Below are 19,157 nucleotides of genomic sequence, written 5' to 3'. Positions count from 1 at the left end.
GCTTTTGGCTTCTCCTATCTTTGTTTGTTCCTTTACTTTTTTCCTTTCGTTTTTTTTCTCTTTCCACCCCATAATTCCGATGGTATAAATACTACCCCACCTCCACAACCCCACTGTACCGAGAAACCCACCCACCCATCCTCATTTCTCTCTTCTTTGTGTGTGCTTTTGTAAATCAATCACTAAGTAGCCTAGCTTGCTAGCTTGTAATAATGCATCTCTCTCCCAAAACCATGTTCTTAAATCTTCTCATCTTCTTCTTTCTCGTCTTTCCTTCTCTTTCGGTTTCGATTCCGAAAGATCAGTACAAGCTCCAAAACAAGTTGAAGAACGACACTAGTGCTTTTTCTCTCTCTTTCCCTCTCACTACTTCTCCACTTTCTCTCTCTGCAAATCCAAACACGTCCAAAACTTTCCATGCCTCTGTCGTTTCAAACTCCAAGCAAAACCCTAGATCAAGACCTACTACTACTGCTGCTACTGCTGGTGGGTGCTACAAAAAAAACACCGTCGTACAACTACAAGCTTTCGTTCAAGTATTCGATGGCTCTCATCGTTTCTCTCCCCATCGGAACTCCTCCGCAGACCCAACAGATGGTTTTGGACACCGGAAGCCAACTCTCGTGGATACAGTGCCACAACACGACCCCCAAACCACGCCCTCGACCTCCTCCCACGGCATCGTTTGACCCTTCTCTCTCTTCCACCTTCTCTGTTTTGCCTTGCACTCACCCTATTTGCAAACCCCGGGTTCCCGATTTCACCCTCCCAACCTCATGTGACCAAAACAGCCTCTGCCACTACTCCTACTTCTATGCCGACGGAACTCTCGCTGAGGGCAATCTCGTCCGAGAAAAATTTACCCTTTCTCGTTCCGTAAGTACCCTTCCCTTGACTCTTGGTTGTGCCAAGGACACGAGTGACAGCAAGGGTATTTTGGGTATGAACCTTGGAAGGTTATCATTTGCTTCCCAAGCTAAAATTACCAAGTTCTCCTATTGCGTACCCAACCGACAGGCTCAAACCGGGTCCAATATGCCGACCGGGAGTTTCTACTTGGGGCATAACCCGAACTCTGCGGGATTCCAATATGTTGACCTTTTGACCTTTCGTCAAAGTCAGCGCATGCCGAATTTGGACCCCCTTGCCTATACAGTTGTAATGGTGGGGATAAGAGTTGGAGGGAAAATGTTGAAAATTCAACCCTCTGTGTTCCGACCCGATGCGAGCGGGGCGGGTCAGACCATGATTGATTCAGGGTCCGAGTTCACTTATTTAGTGGACGAGGCGTATAGTAAGGTGAGGGAAGAGATTGTGAGATTGGCGGGACCAAAGTTAAAAAAGGGCTACATGTACGCAGGTGTGTCCAACATGTGTTTCGATGGCGATGGTGTGGAGATCGGACGGTTGATAGGGGACATGGCGTTTGTGTTTGGTAAAGGTGTGGAGATTGTGACGCCGAAAGAACAAATTCTTGCTGATGTAGGGGGCGGAGTCCGGTGCGTGGCAATCGGACAGTCCAACATGCTTGGTGCCGCGAGCAATATAATCGGAAATTTTCATCAGAGGAATCAATGGGTTGAGTTTGATTTGGCAAATCGTAGAGTTGGGTTCGGTAGGGCCGATTGTAGTAGATCATGAGTATGGATATATAGTGACGATATTTATGATATGGTGGCTGCTGCACAAGTTACTGCACGGGTGTTTCAACACGTTAGAGGACAAAAAGGTCATTTACATGATGATGACCTACTACCAGAATCTAAACGAGTGAAGAGATGAACTAGTTGCAACTTGCCATGCAGTAGTCAGTGGTATCAATGTCTGGAGGGTTCGCAGTCTCTTGTATGTATATTATTGCATGCACTATATATAAATATAGGATACTGTTAGAGAAACTATCAATTTATATTTATATTTTGTAAATTATATGATGTAGTTGTTGATGATTGAATTATTATTAAGTGTTTATTAACATGCTTGTTTCTTATTAGTTACACATCATATGATTTACAAATGTGGTCGACCAAATTGATTTACCTAAAATTACTCAAATATATACATGGTGAGACCAATGTATATACGGGATGTGAAAAAATAATCCAGGCGCATCGCATTTCGGCTCTAGTCAAGGTTGCCACTCGGCCCTAAGACGGATCAAAGAAGAGTGGGTAACCTCTCTCACTTTGGTAAAATGATCATCATCTCGCTTTGTTTTCCGGTTGGGATTTTACTCCGCTTTTGTTCGTCACCTAAGCTAACAAGTGTTGATGATAACTTTGCTCGGCTCACAGTCTCTCTCTAATAATATTCTGTCCAAATTTAATGAAACAGTACTATAATATTGAAAGGAAAGCATGGAAATGTGTCCCCCATCCCCATCGACAATAATGGAGTTGTCATAAGTTATGAAGATTAATTAAATGAATTCAAACTTTGAAGAATCTGGTTTGGTTTTTTCCTTCTAAAATTAATCAATTACATTGAACATCGACATTCACCCTTTTAATCTAATAATTAATCCAACAAAGGAAGGGTCGAACCCTGGGTGTCTAAACTCTGCCATCTCACTCACTACATGGTAATAGCCTTCTTTTTCATCATTTCGGGTGAGAGAAATTCGAACTTAAAATCTTTTTAAATATATAAAAGAGAAATTTAAATTCAAAATCTTTCTAAATATGTAAAAGAGAAATATATACCACCGAACCACTATGCTTCATTTCATTTTTTATGTTTGGTTGATATTTTTTGTAATACAAACGATATTACTACTTTAATTTATACTAAAGGAGGAGGTTAAACTCAAGATTACACAGTGAGTTAAAAAGAATTGACCTGGCCAATCCACCTCTTGTTTGTATTTGATCATTAAAAAGAAGGAAACAGAAGAAGATGCTCCATTCCATTCATGCCACTCAAACATCATCAATGTTTGAAATTTTTTATTACGGTCGATATTTTAAACACTATACATCATGAACCTTAATTAGAAAAATGGTGAATGGCATTGCATTACCACATAGGTCTAAAAGAAAGAAGAAAAAAAACAAATCTATCTACGTGTAAAGCTTTTTGTGTATATCGATTCTTTGTTGACAAGATATCAGGTGTTACCAGTGTGAGCCTGTGAACATCTTTTCTTTATATCTTTCGGTTTGTGTTTGTGTAAACATCCAAAAAACAAACACAAGCCATGGGATTAAACCCGGCAAAGCACCGTGCCTAAGATTTAAGGAGGAAAATGTGGGCTCTACCGAAGTTGGAAGCGTGCAGTGAAAGTGGAGACACCTACTTGGGACTCTTCTGCCGACTCAATACTCCTCCTTCCACTAATATTCCCGACAACCATTGACATTTCCTTTTCTTTTCTTTTGTTTGTTTGTTTAAAAGCTAAAGGAGGAGGAGGGAGGCTACCTCATCTTAGGTCAAGGCCAACAGGATGCTCTCTCGATCTTCTTTGTGAGGATCTCAAAAATTCATTAATTATATTTGCTTATCGTAAATTATGCGATCAGTTTTCATCAGCTACTGTTTGTATTTAATTTTAAATTAAAAATAATTTATGACCACACGATGTACGATAAATGGACAAGATCATAGATCCTCATAATCCTCACAAAGAGGATCAGAAAAGAATTTGGACTCAGGTTAGGTCATATCACAAGTTTTCATGAGAATGTATAGAGATGGTCTTAGCATTGTATGGGTTTTTTATTGATCGTTCACCAAATGAAATTTTCGACAACGAAATTCGAATCTAGACTTTGATCTAACAAATAGGATCCTTGCTAACTTAACCAACGACTTTTTTTTTTCTGTTCTTTTGGCTCTTTGATTACAGTGTAATGTTATTTTTAAACATAATTGATTTAAGATTTTATTGAAAAAAATATCTTATAAGGTCTTTCTTCTTCTTACCCTTTTTACCTTGTCACGTGGAACTTGTAAAAATGTTCCATCATTTCAAAATCACGATTTGTGCATGTATTGACAAAAAATTGATGATATATGTACACGTGGCGAAAGGTCAGCCAAAACTATCCCTTTACGTATGGATATCAAATCACAGACAAAGTAGCATGCATAGCCATGAATGAATGAGATCAATTTAATTAGGTAATACTAAAAAGGAAATGTTATTGGCATTTCAAAAATCTCATTATACACTTCTTACAAGTGTATATTTTCTTTCCAAATATAGAAATTTTGGAGTGTAGAATGAGATTTTTGGAGTGCCACTATATTTTCTTTTCAAATATAGAAAGTTTGAAGCGTAGAATAAGATTTTTGAAGTGCTAATAACACTTCCTTATTAAAAAGACCAACTATTAGAAATTAAATTTTATAAATTATACGAGGTAGTTTTTAATGATTAAATTATTATTTAAATATGATTAAAGTGATTATTTTTTATTGGTGACACATCATATGTTTACAAATTTTGTCTAAAAAATTAGTCTACGTACTCATTTAATTACCTTTCAAAAGTTTTGACCACTTGTCATCCTATGCTTAATCTGATCTAAAAAATGCATACATCATCTCGAATATAATGAAGCATTGGATTAAGAAACGTGACGTTTCACCAAAAAGCAGACCTAATTAAACCCTAGCTAAATCTAGAGAAAATGACCATGAGAGGCATGACCTATGCCCTCTCGTGAATTTGGAAACCAAGTTCATGATAAGATCGACATAAAGCAATCCAATCTTTTTGTCCCAATCATAGTTAAAAAAATATGTAACGGATATAATACGTAAAAATTACGTATGTATCTTATTTGACAATTTTGTCAAAAAGAAAAAAAAATAAAGGAAAAATTTGGCCATTTTTTTAAATTTTATTTATTTATTCTTATTTCTTCTTTAATGTATTTGCTTTATTAAAAAAGTGTATCAAAGTAACGTGCATTAACTCTAAAAAATATGTATGTACGTGTATCGTACTTTAGAGTTATAAAAATGTCCAATTTAACAAATCAATCAAACGTGTACAAATCTATCTTTTGCTTTTTCATCCTTTTACTTTGGTTTTTAGTAGTAATTTCGCACCCTCACAACAAAATCAAACACAACAATAAAAACAATCATAACTATGTATCGAACTCATCAAAAATTAATTAATATAGCATCTTATTCACTATTTTCTCGTCAAATTAATTTAGACCCCATCAGTCAAACATGATAGCTCATCCAACCAAGTGTAGACAGCAACCCCTAGAGCATTGGCTTTTTTTTTTTTTCCTTCTTTTTTTTTTTCCTTTCTTTTTCTTTTTTTTTTTTGCCTATTTTATTCTTTATTCTTTTCCATTTTTTTTTATTCATAATTAAGATGTATTTTATTCTTTATTCTTTTCAATTTTTTATTCATAATTAAGATGAAATTCAGTTTTAAGATTTATAAAAATGGTTAGGAGGGTACGTATGGTGAGAAAATTTTGAGGTATGAACAGATTATCCCTAATATTTTGCGTATGGATGTGTGCAATGAATAACTTAAGACATTTTAGCTAAAATAGTTCGTGAAATTAGCATAACACCTCACTATGGTCATTAAGATTTGAAATCGATAGAAGTGGTATCTGAATTTGTCCACAGTCAATTATTTTTGTCATTTTGTGGAACAAAAGTACCTCAATATAATAAACAATGGACCAAAATGATTTAACAAAAATTGAGGGTATTTTTGTTATTTTGATCCTTATTTAACGGATATTTTCCACAGCAATACCAAAATGAGTTCCATCAATTTTAAATCTCAGGGACCAAAGTGAAGGGTTGTGCTAATTTCGAAGATCATTTTGGCTAAAAGCCTAAACTTGATCACTCGTTCAATGAATACTGATCCTACATATATAATATTGTTATTTTGTGAACTTTTGATCCATACCTCTCCTTTAAAGACAAACAGAATAGAAAAAGAAGAAAAAAGGTTTATAGGAAAGTTGCAAAGGTGGCTCAAAGTGGGGGAATGTAACGCACAGTTTTTTCAAATATTTGATAGGAAACATCCAAAGCGAGTTTCAATAATTTCAACCTCATGTTCAACATTGGATGACCGGAGTGGGCTTCCGAGGAAAAAGGTGTACCATCTCGATCACCAAAAGATTCAAAGTTTATATTGAATGGCATTGCAAACAAGCAAAGCTAGTTTGATCATTTAGGAGAAGACAACAAATAGCTGGCAGAAAGAGTTAAAGGCAACTTGTATAGTTGTATACATGCTAGCTATTTTAGGATGGATTGCTTTCACTTTCAGCCGATCCTCGAGGACCTAACCCTAAGCTGGATATGACGATGGCCAACCTCGCTTTCTGCATGATGTAACGTAAGAGGAACCCTAGTTTTTTCCATGGCTAGTGAGATTTACAACCCTTTTTTAGCCTCTCGCTTACTCAGTTGAGCGCAGAAAAATATATAAGCTCTTGATTTAATTAGACTACAGATGATTAAAAATGGAGTGTGAAGAGCGCTATCCTTTTTCATTTCTCCCTTTCTTTTCTCCTGCCATTTTACAGAAGTACTCAAATCGAAAGTACTAATTAAGTCATTTGATTTGTAACGTGATGTTTCTGTTTGTCTTTGTGCGTGAAAACGCCACATCCTTATTCTAAAAGGCTTAACCTAGTGGATAGGTATTGAGTTTTTAATCATGCATCACGAGTTCGTAACATTCTTTTTTTTTCTAAATTATTTAATAGTTTCGAACTCCTCCTCTAACAATAGTAAAATTAAAAAAACAAAATGGCTTAACCTGATCTTTCCAAAGAAGATATATATAGTTAGTTTCAGAAAGCTTAACAGAAGCTAGAGTAGAGATATAGGGGGATTGAAAAGGTACGAGATGAAGTTGTGGAAGCCATGGGAAAAAAATATATATATATCAGAGGCTCAATACAATGTAAAGTTGGGTGCGTTTTTGCTTAGCACTATAGGTGTATGCCCACCATACACTTAAATGTTAATTTTTTCAGTCTAAAAAAAATTAACCAAGATTAAGTAAAATGACACGAACAAATGATTAGGTGTATGGTGAGTATATACCACATTTTATCATGGTGAGCAAAGATGCTCCCTGTAAATTATTTTATTCTCATTAATTGTATAATTACAACGTTTATATACAACTAGGGATCAAGAGTCCTAATCATAAATATAAAGATTACATCCAAAATTCAAACTCACAATTCAAATTACAATAAATAATAAAGAGAATAATGGCTGACTAACAACCTTACCAACACTGTAGACTACACAGTATGGTGGCCGCCTACTAACAAAGATGTTTTGTCATGGTTTTATATTTAATGGTCCCCTCTCGGGCTCTTCCTATTCATTTTCCCACGCGTTTGTTTCAATTTCAAAGTTTTAAATTATAAACGAAAGCAAATAATGACAGCTTGCTCTTAGCTCTTCGGTGGACTTCTTGGTATATATCATATAGGAATGACATCCACTCCAGATTTTTGTGTTTGGAGTCCATGAATTGAGAGATTTGGATTTTTCACAAAAGGGAGAAAGAGATCCGGTTTGTTCAAGTTTTTAGCTTTTTATAAAATGAGTAGGATGAGCTAATACAAGTTGTATGATTGAAACTAAATGATCCGAACCTCTCGATTGGACGGCTTCAAACACATAGATCCACATTAGGTCGTAATCCTATCATATATGGTTTTGGTAAATGAAAGTGGAAGTCGGTGAGAAATAAAAAACAGTCCACTGTACGCAAACCTTAATATTAAATCGAGTTGGGCCACGATTATTTGTATAATTAATTAGTTTTGATTCTCTTTTCTTTGGGCTAACTTATCTTTTGTGTGTGTTTATACTGCTGTGGTTGGTTAAAGGAAAGTAGAAGTCAACATGTAACCAAGTCTTCCCCTCCTTTACCTTATATACAAGGTTACATATCACTAGTACTCAAACAAAACCTCAATTAAAACTCATTTACCTTTATAATATATTACTATTGATGAACTTTTGCAGGTTTCCCTCTCATTGTACATGGTTTTTCCGTTTTGGAGGGAACCCAAGTTGACAATAAAGATGACGAGACATAAAGGTGAGGTGATTAAGATAATCTCTATGCTCATAGCACATTGTTCCAAGGTTTGCCTTTTTCTTGTCATTTTTCCCTTTCTTGTTTCTGTGTTAGCACAATAAGTTCTTTCATTACCAAACACAAGAAATTCTTCTGATGACCGAAATTCTATCCCTTCCGGCAATTAAAGGTTCGGCAGGCACATTTTTGCTCGGTTTTTGAGGGTACTAAGGTATGGTGTTTATTTCCAAGTTTCTATATCAATGATTTATGGATATGGTGGGTATGTTTCAATTTTTGTTTGAAGTGTCATATTCAGAGATTCGACCAATTTTTTTCCGTGGTTTGCACATGGTGTGCATAAAATGTGCATATGGTATGCATGTTTGTACTTTAATATCTCGTAACTAGGCCGAGCAACTCTACCACGAAAGTACAACCCAACCCAACTCACAATTGGACCCAAATAGCTTTAAAGGCCCATCAACAACCAAGCTGCCTTCTTTTTCTCTGTAGTTTCTGCGGAGGAGGACCTGAGACATGCAGCAGCAGCAGCACCAACAACGTCTATCCCTATCTCTGCTTCTCAAATTTTGGGTTTTTCCAATCTTCTTCCAGATTCAAAACCCATTTCCTCAATTTCACCAAATTTTGTGTCGATATCGAAAAGTTTTAGTTTCCAACGGTTGCTGTGGGTTTTGATTCAATTGGGTGTCAAAGATGCATCCTCCATTAACGTTACAAAGCACCCATGTGTGCTCAAGTGAGTTCTCCTTCCCCTTTGCTTGCTACTTCTTTTTTTTCTTTTTCTTTTTTTTTTTTTTGGTTATTTTTTATATATATGATAAAAAATTGCACATCAAATGGTAACTGATATTTATTAAATTAACGAAAAAATAAATAACTAAAAATAAACGAACAGAAAAATGAGAGAAAAGGAAACAATTGCACCTGATCTGGGGCCGGACTTGGAATGTGGAGGACATGGGAATCAACAGAGCAGGGACAGCGCGTGATGCCTGTGGTTGGTGACTATAAATACCTTCGTTCAGCCTTAGCACGTCATTTCAGAAACCCTAGCTCCGGAGGCACAAACCCTCTCAGCCTTCATTTCCTCATTTCTGGCTTCGAAAACAACTCTCCAAATCCAGAACCTTCATTTTCTGCCTCGAGTTCTCTGTAAATCCTCGCCAAACTTCATCAAACGTCCTGCATGCACAGAGCATCCAAAATCCTTCGATCTTCTCTCATCTCTTGAATCACAGATTCCATCAGCTTATCCACCTCCGAGTTCTGCATGACACATCTCCGTGCATCTCCTCCGCAGATCTCCTTTACCGTTGCGATGCTAGGTAAAACGCATCCATCCTCCTCTCAATTTCTTCTCAATGTCTGCCTTTGACTTAGAGTCAGAGTGAAACCGAGTCTTTTGCATATTTGTGTTCCGTGGTAAGAACCTCGATCCGGCGAACTAAAGTATGGTGGAACTCTCGAAGATATCATATCGGAGAAGGGAAAGGGTAAGTTTCGCATCCCTTTAGTGTTTTGATCCTGAAATTACTTGATCTGTGAATCCTGTATCTCCGTGCATGTTTCTATGGATCTGTGAATAATTTCTGGATATTGCAACCATGTATTCATGCATCCATTGGTTGAGTTTGCTTCCTGTATGTTGTCTTGCATGTATCATAGATGAATGTGATCCCCTCTGTCTGCTTGGACTTCCCTCAAACCTGTATGCGATTTAATATCTTAATAAAATGTGAGAGTGAGTGAAAGGGGTTTCCAAGCAGTGCTGAGGACGTCTCAGCAACCCCACTATGAGTATCCCTGAACGTATGCCCTTTCGTTTCTGCACTCCATTATTTCCTCTGCACTTTCTGTTGATGTTGAATGCAATGCTGTGATGTATGCTGATAAATAAGGTGAATGAACGAATGCTCCTGAATGTATGATTCAGTCGAATGTACGCACTTGCTGGATATTTAGAGTTCCTGAAAAAAAAAATTTACACGATGTTAATATGGATTAGACAAAGTATAGTAAAATAAGTTGAAAAAAAATTGCAATTTTTTTTTCTAATTATTTTCTTGTGTGTTCTTAAGTTTTTTGGTCTTTTTTAATTGAAAAGAAAAACAAATCGCAAAAGCCTATGCCAATTTCTCTTTCGATGTCGCGTATATAACCCTAATGCTCGGTTGAAGCTTAACTACAACCTTTTATTCTTAAACCTACCTAAATAAGATCTTTTAAAAACTAGGAAACTAAATAACAAAAGAAAAACTTAAAATCACAACCCTAATCTAACTTGCAATCTGCCCAGTCACTAATTCCTCACTTTCTAGACCATTCCAGCTCCAAATCAGGTTCAAAAGGCCTTGTTTTAAAGATTAGTTAGTCCTCTTCAATTTTGTAGAAGGGCCCGAATCCGGAATACATCATCTTCATGCCCAAAAGTCACAATTAAGCATGAAATTGGTGTTTTCCGGAGTTGGGTTCATCTACAACGTTTTAGAGGACGACCTGAGCTTTAAAACAAGTCCTTTTGGACCTGATTTGGTGTTGAATTGGCCTTGAAATGTGTACTGTCTTTAATCTGGCAGATTTTTCATGTTTGATTAGGAGTTTTGTTTCTTAAGTTATCTTAATTTATTTAGTTTCCTAGTTTTATTCCAAGACCTTTTCTAGGAAGAGTTTATTGTTTTAGAATAAACAGCCCGGCCGGCCTTAGGGATTTTTTGTACGCAACTTCAAGAGAGAACTCCTCAGAGCTTTTGCGATTTGTAGAGTTTCAGACAAGGTGTTTTCAATCTTTTTCTTTTCAATAATATTTCTCTTTTATTTTAGTTATAGTTATGCGTAATTAATTTCTTTTGTTAGAACGAGACCACGAGCCTTAGCATGAATTGTCGAGTTTGCCTTAAGGTTGGTCACTGGGGCTGCGACTGCCCCTACCACCGTCGTGTCCCAAATGGTAATAGCCTATTTGCGTTGTCCTGCTGTGCATAACTAGTGCAAGCATAACATCCAGCTTGCTTTCGCATGAAATGTTATATTTGTAAAGTGTTTGATCACCACGTCACTGTTGACTGCCCGGAGCTGAAAACACTAATGAAACAGAACTCAGGGAAAGAGGGGTTGACCTTGTATGTCTAATGGTATCATCCTGCTGAAGGTGAGGATTGGGAATGTATCATGTATGAATGCTGCAACAGTTGTATTGTCTGGGACGTCATTGCATGGCAGTAGCTTAATTTTCTCTTTACTTTCTTAATTTTCTCAAAAAAAACAAGGACACACAAACACTGCAAATATTACATATACTAAAAACAATACTTTGAATTCATAATATAACAGAGTACTTGATCTAGATGTTCTTGTATCTGGAAAGACAAACCTAAGAATCAAATTCGAACTTCGACAACTTGGAATGGATGCCGTATCTCATCTCTGCATCTTAGGTTTGATAAAACTAACGACCTACGAGTGTGTCTGTTTTGATGCCTAAAATATATTTTCTACGTAATTTATATACTGTGGAAATATAAATGACGTTTTTTTAATCTCATGAACATGTAATTTTCGTTGCTGACTATCCTTGATAAACAAGAGTTTGCCAGATTTCTTTGAAATCCAGTTATCTTTATTTATCTTGCAAGCCAAGGCATCCCATCTTAACTAGAAAATGCAAATAAAAATCTGAATCTACATCCTTTCACATCTTTTTGGAGGTGAGCCGCATTAATTAAACAGAAAAATTAAATAAACTACCAAATTTACATCTCTTCTATTAGAGTAGAAATCACGTAATTGTGACGCATTTAAGCGTTACAGAACAATTCGTTGTAACCACATATTAAACTAGGCCGAGCAACTCTACCACGAAATACAACCCAACCCAACTCACAATTGGACCCAAATAGCTTTCCAAGGCCCATCAAACCAACAAGCAGCCTTCTTCTTCTCTCTCGTCTCTTCGAAGGGGGAGCAGGACCTGAGACACGCAGCAGCAACAGCAGCTATCTCTGCTTCTCAATTTTGGGTTTTCCTTCTCTTATGACAATCGTCTTCCAGATTCAAAACCCATTTCCTCAAGTCCCCAAATTTCGTGTCGATATCGGAAAATTTTAGTTTCCACCGGCTGCTGTGGACTTTGATTCAATCGGGAGTCAAGATGCATCCTCCATTAACGTTACACAAGCACCCCATGTGTGCTCAAGTGAGTTCTCCTTCCCCTTTGCTTTCTTCTTCTTTTATTCTTGTATTTCTTATATATATATGATAAAAAATTGCACATCACTTCAATGGAACTTCGAGTTTGGAGTAATTCTTTTTTTGTTTGTCAAATGGTAACTGATATTTATTAAATTAATCGAATGCGAATCGATACATTGACATCTTCAGCTAGGATATTGGTTTCGGAAATGGATCATCTCTATTTGTGTGTACTGTTTCAAAGTCTCGTAGATTATGAGCTCTTAGGAGCGTTTTTAAATAACTGAAATTACTTTTGATGAATGTGTACATGGTGCTTCTTACAAGAAGCACTACAATTTTAGAACCCAAAGACAATTTTATTAAAAACGCTTTTAGTCATTTGAAAAAAATTTCCAAGCGAGCCTATATTGGACTTAATGGGAAAGGAACAATATACTAGTTGCGTCTGTGCCAATAGTGTCGATGGAAAAAAAATGCCGGAAAGTCGATAAACATAGTGTTCGGCTCAAATGCTAGTCGAACTCATTGGAGGCTTGCCAGAGTGTAACTGTTTAACCCATCTAATGTGTAGTTTTGAAAGGGAAAAGTGAACTTATAGACACGAGTCGTGTGACCGAAATCATTCATCATACAAACTCATATGGAGCTAGACATACGCAACCAAATAGACGAGTTATGTATTAGGATTTTTGCGGTAATAGCTGGATACAGTTTGAAGTTCTAACTTATATGAGGTTGAAGGAAGATGATTTTGATCAAACAGCCGCTCTTGTAAATCTGCAGAAGAGAAGTCATAAAAGTTGTCATCTTGGCATGTTGCTCTGCCATGAAGAATACTCTTAAGACTTGTTTTGCGAAAAATCTACAATATTCCAGAGCATTGAATAATCCACCACTTAGAGCCCTTAGTTCTAGTCCAAGGGCGGTCAAAGAAACTTGGATCGCGTTAGATTGGATTGAAGGCCTCTAAGTGGTGGAGTTTTCAATACTCCGGAGTATTGTAGCCACACCCCTTCTTTTGTTGTTTTGATGTTTTTAGATGGTTTCTGGTGTTGGAAGTTTCAGTTGTGAAATTAAGCAGCAAGTTCATATATACGTATATATCTCTGTATGATTTTATTTCTGTATCTTTGGGGTGCAGATCATCGAGGAGTTTCAGAAGTGTCATGTAGATCATCCTATTGCAAAATTCTTCGGTGAATGTACAGATCTCAAAATACAGCTCGACCGTTGTTTCCGACAGGAAGTAAGTCTAAGTTATCCAACTCTTTATTTCAAAAGTTAAAAATAATCATAATTATTGTAGAATCTTGTTAATTATTTTGAGGTAATAGTTTGGAACTACTGCAACAGAAAGCTGTGAAGAGGAAGGCAAACTTTGAACAGAGTAAAAAACTCCAGGAAAGGCTACAAACTTTGAGGAAGGAAACTGCCGAGATAAGCACTGAGAGTTCTGTGCAAGCTTAATGGCAAACCGAGGCATTCTTTTAGCGATAAAAAAGGGACTAATCTCTGAAGTATTTCTTATAGATGGATATACTGCAGTGTGTTGCTACCACAGATTAGTGACATGATGTGATACACCTCGATGTTGTGTTGCTGCTGATGCTGTCCTTTATTTTCTTTCATTTTGTCGAACTTTTGTTCGAACGGTCTCCTTTGTTTGAGAGAAACAGATATGTAAATGGATGTTCCAAATTAGTTTACAAGTGTGAGGAATATTATTTGTCAACGAGGATGTTCCGAAATAATTTCAATGAGCAGCTTCCGCAGATTTCGTTTTCCTCCTTTTGAGATGTGGATGCTAACGTGGATGCTAACGTACCGGAAAACTTTGGCAAATGGCATCACCATGAAAGACTGCCTCGTCTTTGCTTGAATTTCAATCCACGACTGCCACTAGAGTCGTTTCACTGGTTTAGCAACGACATTTAAAGGGACAATTCCCTCGTATCACCAAGGGGGCTCATACTGTATGAGCCAGTATGAGCCATCTTGGTGACACGACCGAATTGCCCCTGGAGTCATACAAATGCCACAATGCAGAATTGGTCGTCTTCGAATGAAGGTGCCGAACTTCAACATTTGGTGAAGGACATAAGGACGAGGAGGGTATAGGCAGGTTAACGCAAGCGGAAGCAAAGAAAAATAAAATTAAAACGAGAATAACAATAATCTGGAATCACTCCGGGGCTTCACATTAAGATAATCCTTTTGCCGGAAAACATTCTCAAAACGTTAATCCATCAATATCCCTTAACTATTGAGTTGCCAATTGCATCATGGAAATTTCAATTTCGTTAGAACATGTGTGTAACTTAATTTCGAGCAGTAGCAGATCATCCATGTCCTATTGACTGTTTTGTATTAGCATTTACTAATGTGTTGCTCTAATTTAGTCATCATCCTTTCGTGAAAAAGAGTTTCTGTTTTTCTATGAAAGTGCCTTACGATTTTCTTATTCTAGAAGGAGATAGAGTGAGTGAGGTGAGGCGTTTTAACTATAAAAGAAGGAAGAATGTAGGAAAAGAGGTTCTAGGCGTTTTAGCTATAAAATAAAGTTAAAAAAATTACATTAAAAGTTTTAAGCTGAACAATTAGAAAACATGAGTTCGAATAAAAAAAAATTGGTACGATTTGACATAAAAACATAAAACTTGGAAACATGGCCGAATCGGAGGGTCACAAAGCCCATTCAATAATGGATTGTTTGCCTTTTCCACTAGATTTCCCGATTAACCAGGGGCATCCTATACTTTGTTCTTTTTTGCTGGCTTTACCCCTACTATCAAGTGAAAATAATAGGCGGTCGGGCAACTCCGCTTCTAGGATCTCCTCCAACACTGGCTGATTAGCTCCAGATCCTTCTTTGTTTTTATTTTTACCATTCTTTTCCTCGAGCAAAGGAAATAATGGAATAACTGGTTCCTTCTCAAGGCTCTGTTCCCTCATTATTCCCCTGGCATAACCATTCTTTGGAGTAGAGTACTCCATATCTAGTCTTCTCTGCAAACTCCCTGTTAAAGAGCAGAGTCTGCTGACTTCTTGTCACATCCTGGCCCGGGCTCCCACCACATCTCAGGCTTGAGTCCACCGTACACAATATTGTCCGCTTTGGGCCCCGACCACGCCCTCACGATTTTGTTTCTAGGAACTCACATGAGAACTTCCCAGTGGGTCACCCATCCTGGGAATGCTCTTGCGCGCTACTCGCTTAACTACGGAGTTTCCATGGAATCCGAAGCCCGTGATCTCCCAAAAGGCCTCGTGCTAGTTAGAGATGGGAATATATATATAAGGCTTACATGATCCATACAATCCACCCCCCTTAGGGGCCCGACATTCTTGTAGGCACACATCCGACCAAGGATTGGCTCTGATACCAAATTGTCACATCTCAACCAAGACCCCACCACCACATCCCGGGCTCGACTCCACCGTAGCACAATATTATCCGCTTTGGGCCCCGACCACGCCCTCACAGCTTTGTTTTTGGAAACTCACACGAGAACTTCCCAGCAGGTCACCTATCCTGGGAATGTTCTCGCGCACACTACTCGCTTAACTTCGGAGTTCCGATGGAATCCGAAGCCAATGAGCTCCCAAAAGACCTCGTGCTAGGTACAGATGAGAATATATATATAAGGCTTACAGGATCCACACCCCTAGGCAATGTGGGATGTTACAATTCCCCCTTGGTTTCTAGGGAAATCTTCTCCATACTTCTTTAACACTTGCACCATGGTGGCTTGCAAGTCTTCGTTGGTCACCATTCCCCCCAACTTTTTAGATGAGGTCGGGCTTCTCAGAACAGCTGGTCCTTGTAAAGAGGAAACATTCTCTGGGCGATCTGTCATGTTTGATCTTGGTAGACACTAGGGTAGCCCGTACTTTGTGTTCCACCTGAAGGTTTTCTCCTTCCTTCTTCTTCTTAGCATACAAGACTAAATGTGTCCCACCGAGTGTGCCAAAACTATGTTCGGGCGAAGATTTCTGCGGGGAAGGATTCTTGGCACCTCAGCACAGCTCCCCAAGGTGTTGGCACTTTGGTTGTGTAGTCGAGCTCTTGCTTGCTGGTGTGCTGCAAGAAGAGGACAAAGTTAGTTCTGAAAGGTGTTTTGTGGGGCCTTAGGTGTAGGCCTTGAGGCTCGTAATCAAAACTAACTGAAAGGTGCCTTTTTCAATTCATAGTCTTGTATGTTCGAATGAAGGGAGTCCAGATCCCTTTTAAGTCATTTAGCCGTTTGCTTGATTCTCGATTGATTTTAATGATAGCATATCTATTAAACTAACCAAATCCAGATGCAAATGAGACTCTTAAAGTAGGAAAACAAGTGGGCATGGCTTGAATACATATTGGAGAATGCATTAAGTAATAGATCTACAAATTTAGAAAACAAACAAAGAGTTTCAGGTAAGATTTCACCTTGTCTAGCAATGTTGAACTTCTTGCAGTCGCTTCTCTTTGTGATTACAGGGGTTTGTATGCTAGAAAGGGATGGATGGTAAACAAGTTTACACAATGGAATCGATACTACGCCACTGAGGAGATAGCAGAGCTTTAAACTAGAGAAAGAGATAGCTTGTCGCTAAAAAGGACTGAATCTGGGTTGATTTCAGCTTTTGGATGCAAATCTGGCTTGAGAACAGAATTTGTATGTTTGTTTGTTTGATTGGTTGAGTGTCCTTATCTCTGGGGCCCCTTCTTCCTTTTTTAAGCCGATTAGCCCAACTGCTGTAACTTTGCTTTTGCCCGAAAGCATCCGAAGGGTAGTGAGTCATCATCTTTTTACTTGTATTGCCATTGAAAAGTATTTTTTGGCTGATTGTGAGTTAGTTTACATTGACATTTAAATCATAGGCATATGGCCTATGTATTAATTGGGAGGCACCAATTTGTCCCTGAGCTTGATGTTGGGCTTCAGGGTAATTCTTCTTTTAATTGGCATTTCTAGACTTCCACATATTTACAGCCCAATGTTCAAATATTAATCCAAACATGACCTTTCAACAATACAATCACCACCTCATTCATGGCGTGTGTTTGTATAGCTCAACAGCTTAACTTCTTATCTTACCATAGCTAGATCTTCGACACCCTTTGTCAACAGTGCACAAAATAATTCTTTAACCAAATAATGATCGGACCAACTAATTAATGGTATCGAAGTAGTACTTCATTTCTTAATGTTAGAAGATGTTCCAAATTTGAATCACAAGCCCAATAATCGAAAAAATATGGTCACCAAAATGATGAGTATCCAAAGAAACTCTTTAATAGTAGACTTGAAATGCTAGACATATTTAACTATGCAAATATTTATTGAGAAAATTAAAGCGCATCGCCAACACATACTAAGGTGATCGATTAAGAGAATACAAGATAAAGCTTCAAGGCCTGTCTATCTATGATTGAGAGTTTATAAACTACTCAACCAATACAACTTTATTGCAGATTATACGACTCCTACAACACACATAGACGCAAGGAGGTTAGCTAATTCTTTGTTTGAGTCTCTGCAGCACCAACTCCCAGTTTTCCATCATGGCCGTGGCCATGACCTCCATGCCCTCCGTGACCGTGGTCATGTCCATACCCTCCGTGACCGTGGTCATGTCCATGCCCATGGTCCTGAACTTGGTCGCCGGCCTTTTCTACGATGTCCTCTTTCTCTAGGGGTAAAAAAAGAGAGTAGAACTTTACAAATAGAGAAGAAATAAAATGTTGAAATATATATATACATCACTTAACAATTATACGATGGTCTAAAATTAACATATGCATGCACGTACAAAAGCCACAAGCCGTACATATAACATGAATAATTAACAGCATGTTTTTACATCGATTCAGAAGTTATTAGAAGCAATATATATTTCGTTCTCCAACTAATTAAGATATATATTGTTCAAGTTGCTTGGAAGACAATTTTGTTTGGCATACACTTGAGGACATCATGTTTTTAGTCCTTCGCTCTACTTACTAATTAAACATGTTTTAGTTAAAAAATGGAGAAGAAACTCACGAGCCGAGATTTCAGAGGAGAGAAGGAGAACAGCAAAGACAAGGCCAAGAAGAAGAAAAGTCCTTGAGGACGCCATAATTTTCCGAACAATATTAATACAAAGGAAGCACAGTAATGGTTTCTGAAGGTTGTACGTAAGAGAGGATTGCTGTGAAGTATAATGTGTGGTTTGGCCCTCCCTATTTATAGACCTTTATAAGAGAGTGGGAAGTGAGCGACGGTGGCCGGAAGGAGATTGAAAGAAGATTTTTTATTAACTTTTTCCTAATCAGAAGATAAGTATGACTAAGGGCTAAAGCGCTAAAACATTATATAATTATCATTTTGGACTTTAACAAGCAACTTTGTTTGTCCCCGAATCCGTTCAACCCGCTCTTCGAAATTACTCACAGATTTTGGAAAGAGATGAAAATGAGAACTTGGGTATTTATGGGGACGGATACGAGGAAACTGAAATTTTTTGATACGAAGGTACCGTAATTGTCTCCAAATCCGGCTCGCTCTATATTTTCTTATATTATATGTATGTTTTCGCTAGTCATAGTTTTGGATGTGATTGTTTTATGGTTTTATTCGTGATTTGATAGTTTTTTTTTGTTTTTTTTTTTTTATGATTATAGCCTTTTATGCTGCTCGCATTATGTGATCAAAAAGTTTTTTTTCATTAATTATGACTTATTGATGAAATCGTTACCCATACTTAATGTATACATAATTATGAGGGTACGACCGATGGTTAATTTTGTGATTATAAATATGAATAATTTTTATAATTATGGGAATGAATATGACACACTTGTCTCCAATTTGAATCCTAAAGATATATTTTTAAAAGATTTGCTCTTAAGTCTCTCGTTTGTGAACCTAGA

The 19,157-nt window shown here is 37.5% G+C and overlaps 3 protein-coding genes across 4 annotated transcripts; 2 read left to right on the top strand and 1 right to left on the bottom strand.

Annotated features, from left to right (window-relative positions):
• The first annotated feature begins 212 nt into the window (after positions 1-212).
• Positions 213-1,975, top strand: LOC103959897 (aspartic proteinase PCS1). The gene is given in 2 exon segments (XM_009372271.3): positions 213-488; positions 490-1,975. Coding segments are annotated over 2 exon segments (1,428 nt in total). The 3' UTR covers positions 1,642-1,975.
• Positions 1,976-8,005: 6,030 nt separating this feature from the next.
• Positions 8,006-14,013, top strand: LOC103959896 (COX assembly mitochondrial protein 2 homolog). Of its 2 annotated transcripts, none has more exons than XM_048574359.1 (3): positions 8,006-8,807; positions 13,404-13,508; positions 13,616-14,013. In XM_048574359.1, the coding sequence occupies exons 1-3, from the start codon at positions 8,796-8,798 to the stop codon at positions 13,727-13,729; spliced, it is 231 nt and encodes a 76-aa protein (XP_048430316.1). In that variant the 5' UTR covers positions 8,006-8,795; the 3' UTR covers positions 13,730-14,013. The 2 variants fall into 2 exon arrangements, with proteins under 2 accessions (XP_048430316.1, XP_048430315.1); XM_048574358.1 differs by lacking the exon at positions 8,006-8,807 and adding an exon at positions 12,004-12,263.
• Positions 14,014-17,563: 3,550 nt separating this feature from the next.
• On the bottom strand, positions 17,564-18,537 carry LOC108868136 (cold and drought-regulated protein CORA-like). Its single transcript, XM_048574472.1, has 2 exons — positions 18,289-18,537; positions 17,564-17,935 (listed from the first exon to the last, which is right to left on the bottom strand). Exons 1-2 carry the CDS (start codon positions 18,362-18,364, stop codon positions 17,760-17,762), a joined length of 252 nt encoding a protein of 83 aa, XP_048430429.1. The 5' UTR covers positions 18,365-18,537; the 3' UTR covers positions 17,564-17,759.
• Positions 18,538-19,157: the final 620 nt, after the last annotated feature.

Source organism: the organism of the source record quoted next, unplaced genomic scaffold (assembly GCF_019419815.1).
Source record: "Pyrus x bretschneideri cultivar Hongxiangsu unplaced genomic scaffold, Pyrus_bretschneideri_v1 Contig71, whole genome shotgun sequence".
NCBI lineage: Eukaryota > Viridiplantae > Streptophyta > Magnoliopsida > Rosales > Rosaceae > Pyrus > Pyrus x bretschneideri.
This window is presented reverse-complemented; position numbering and strand designations above follow the sequence as displayed.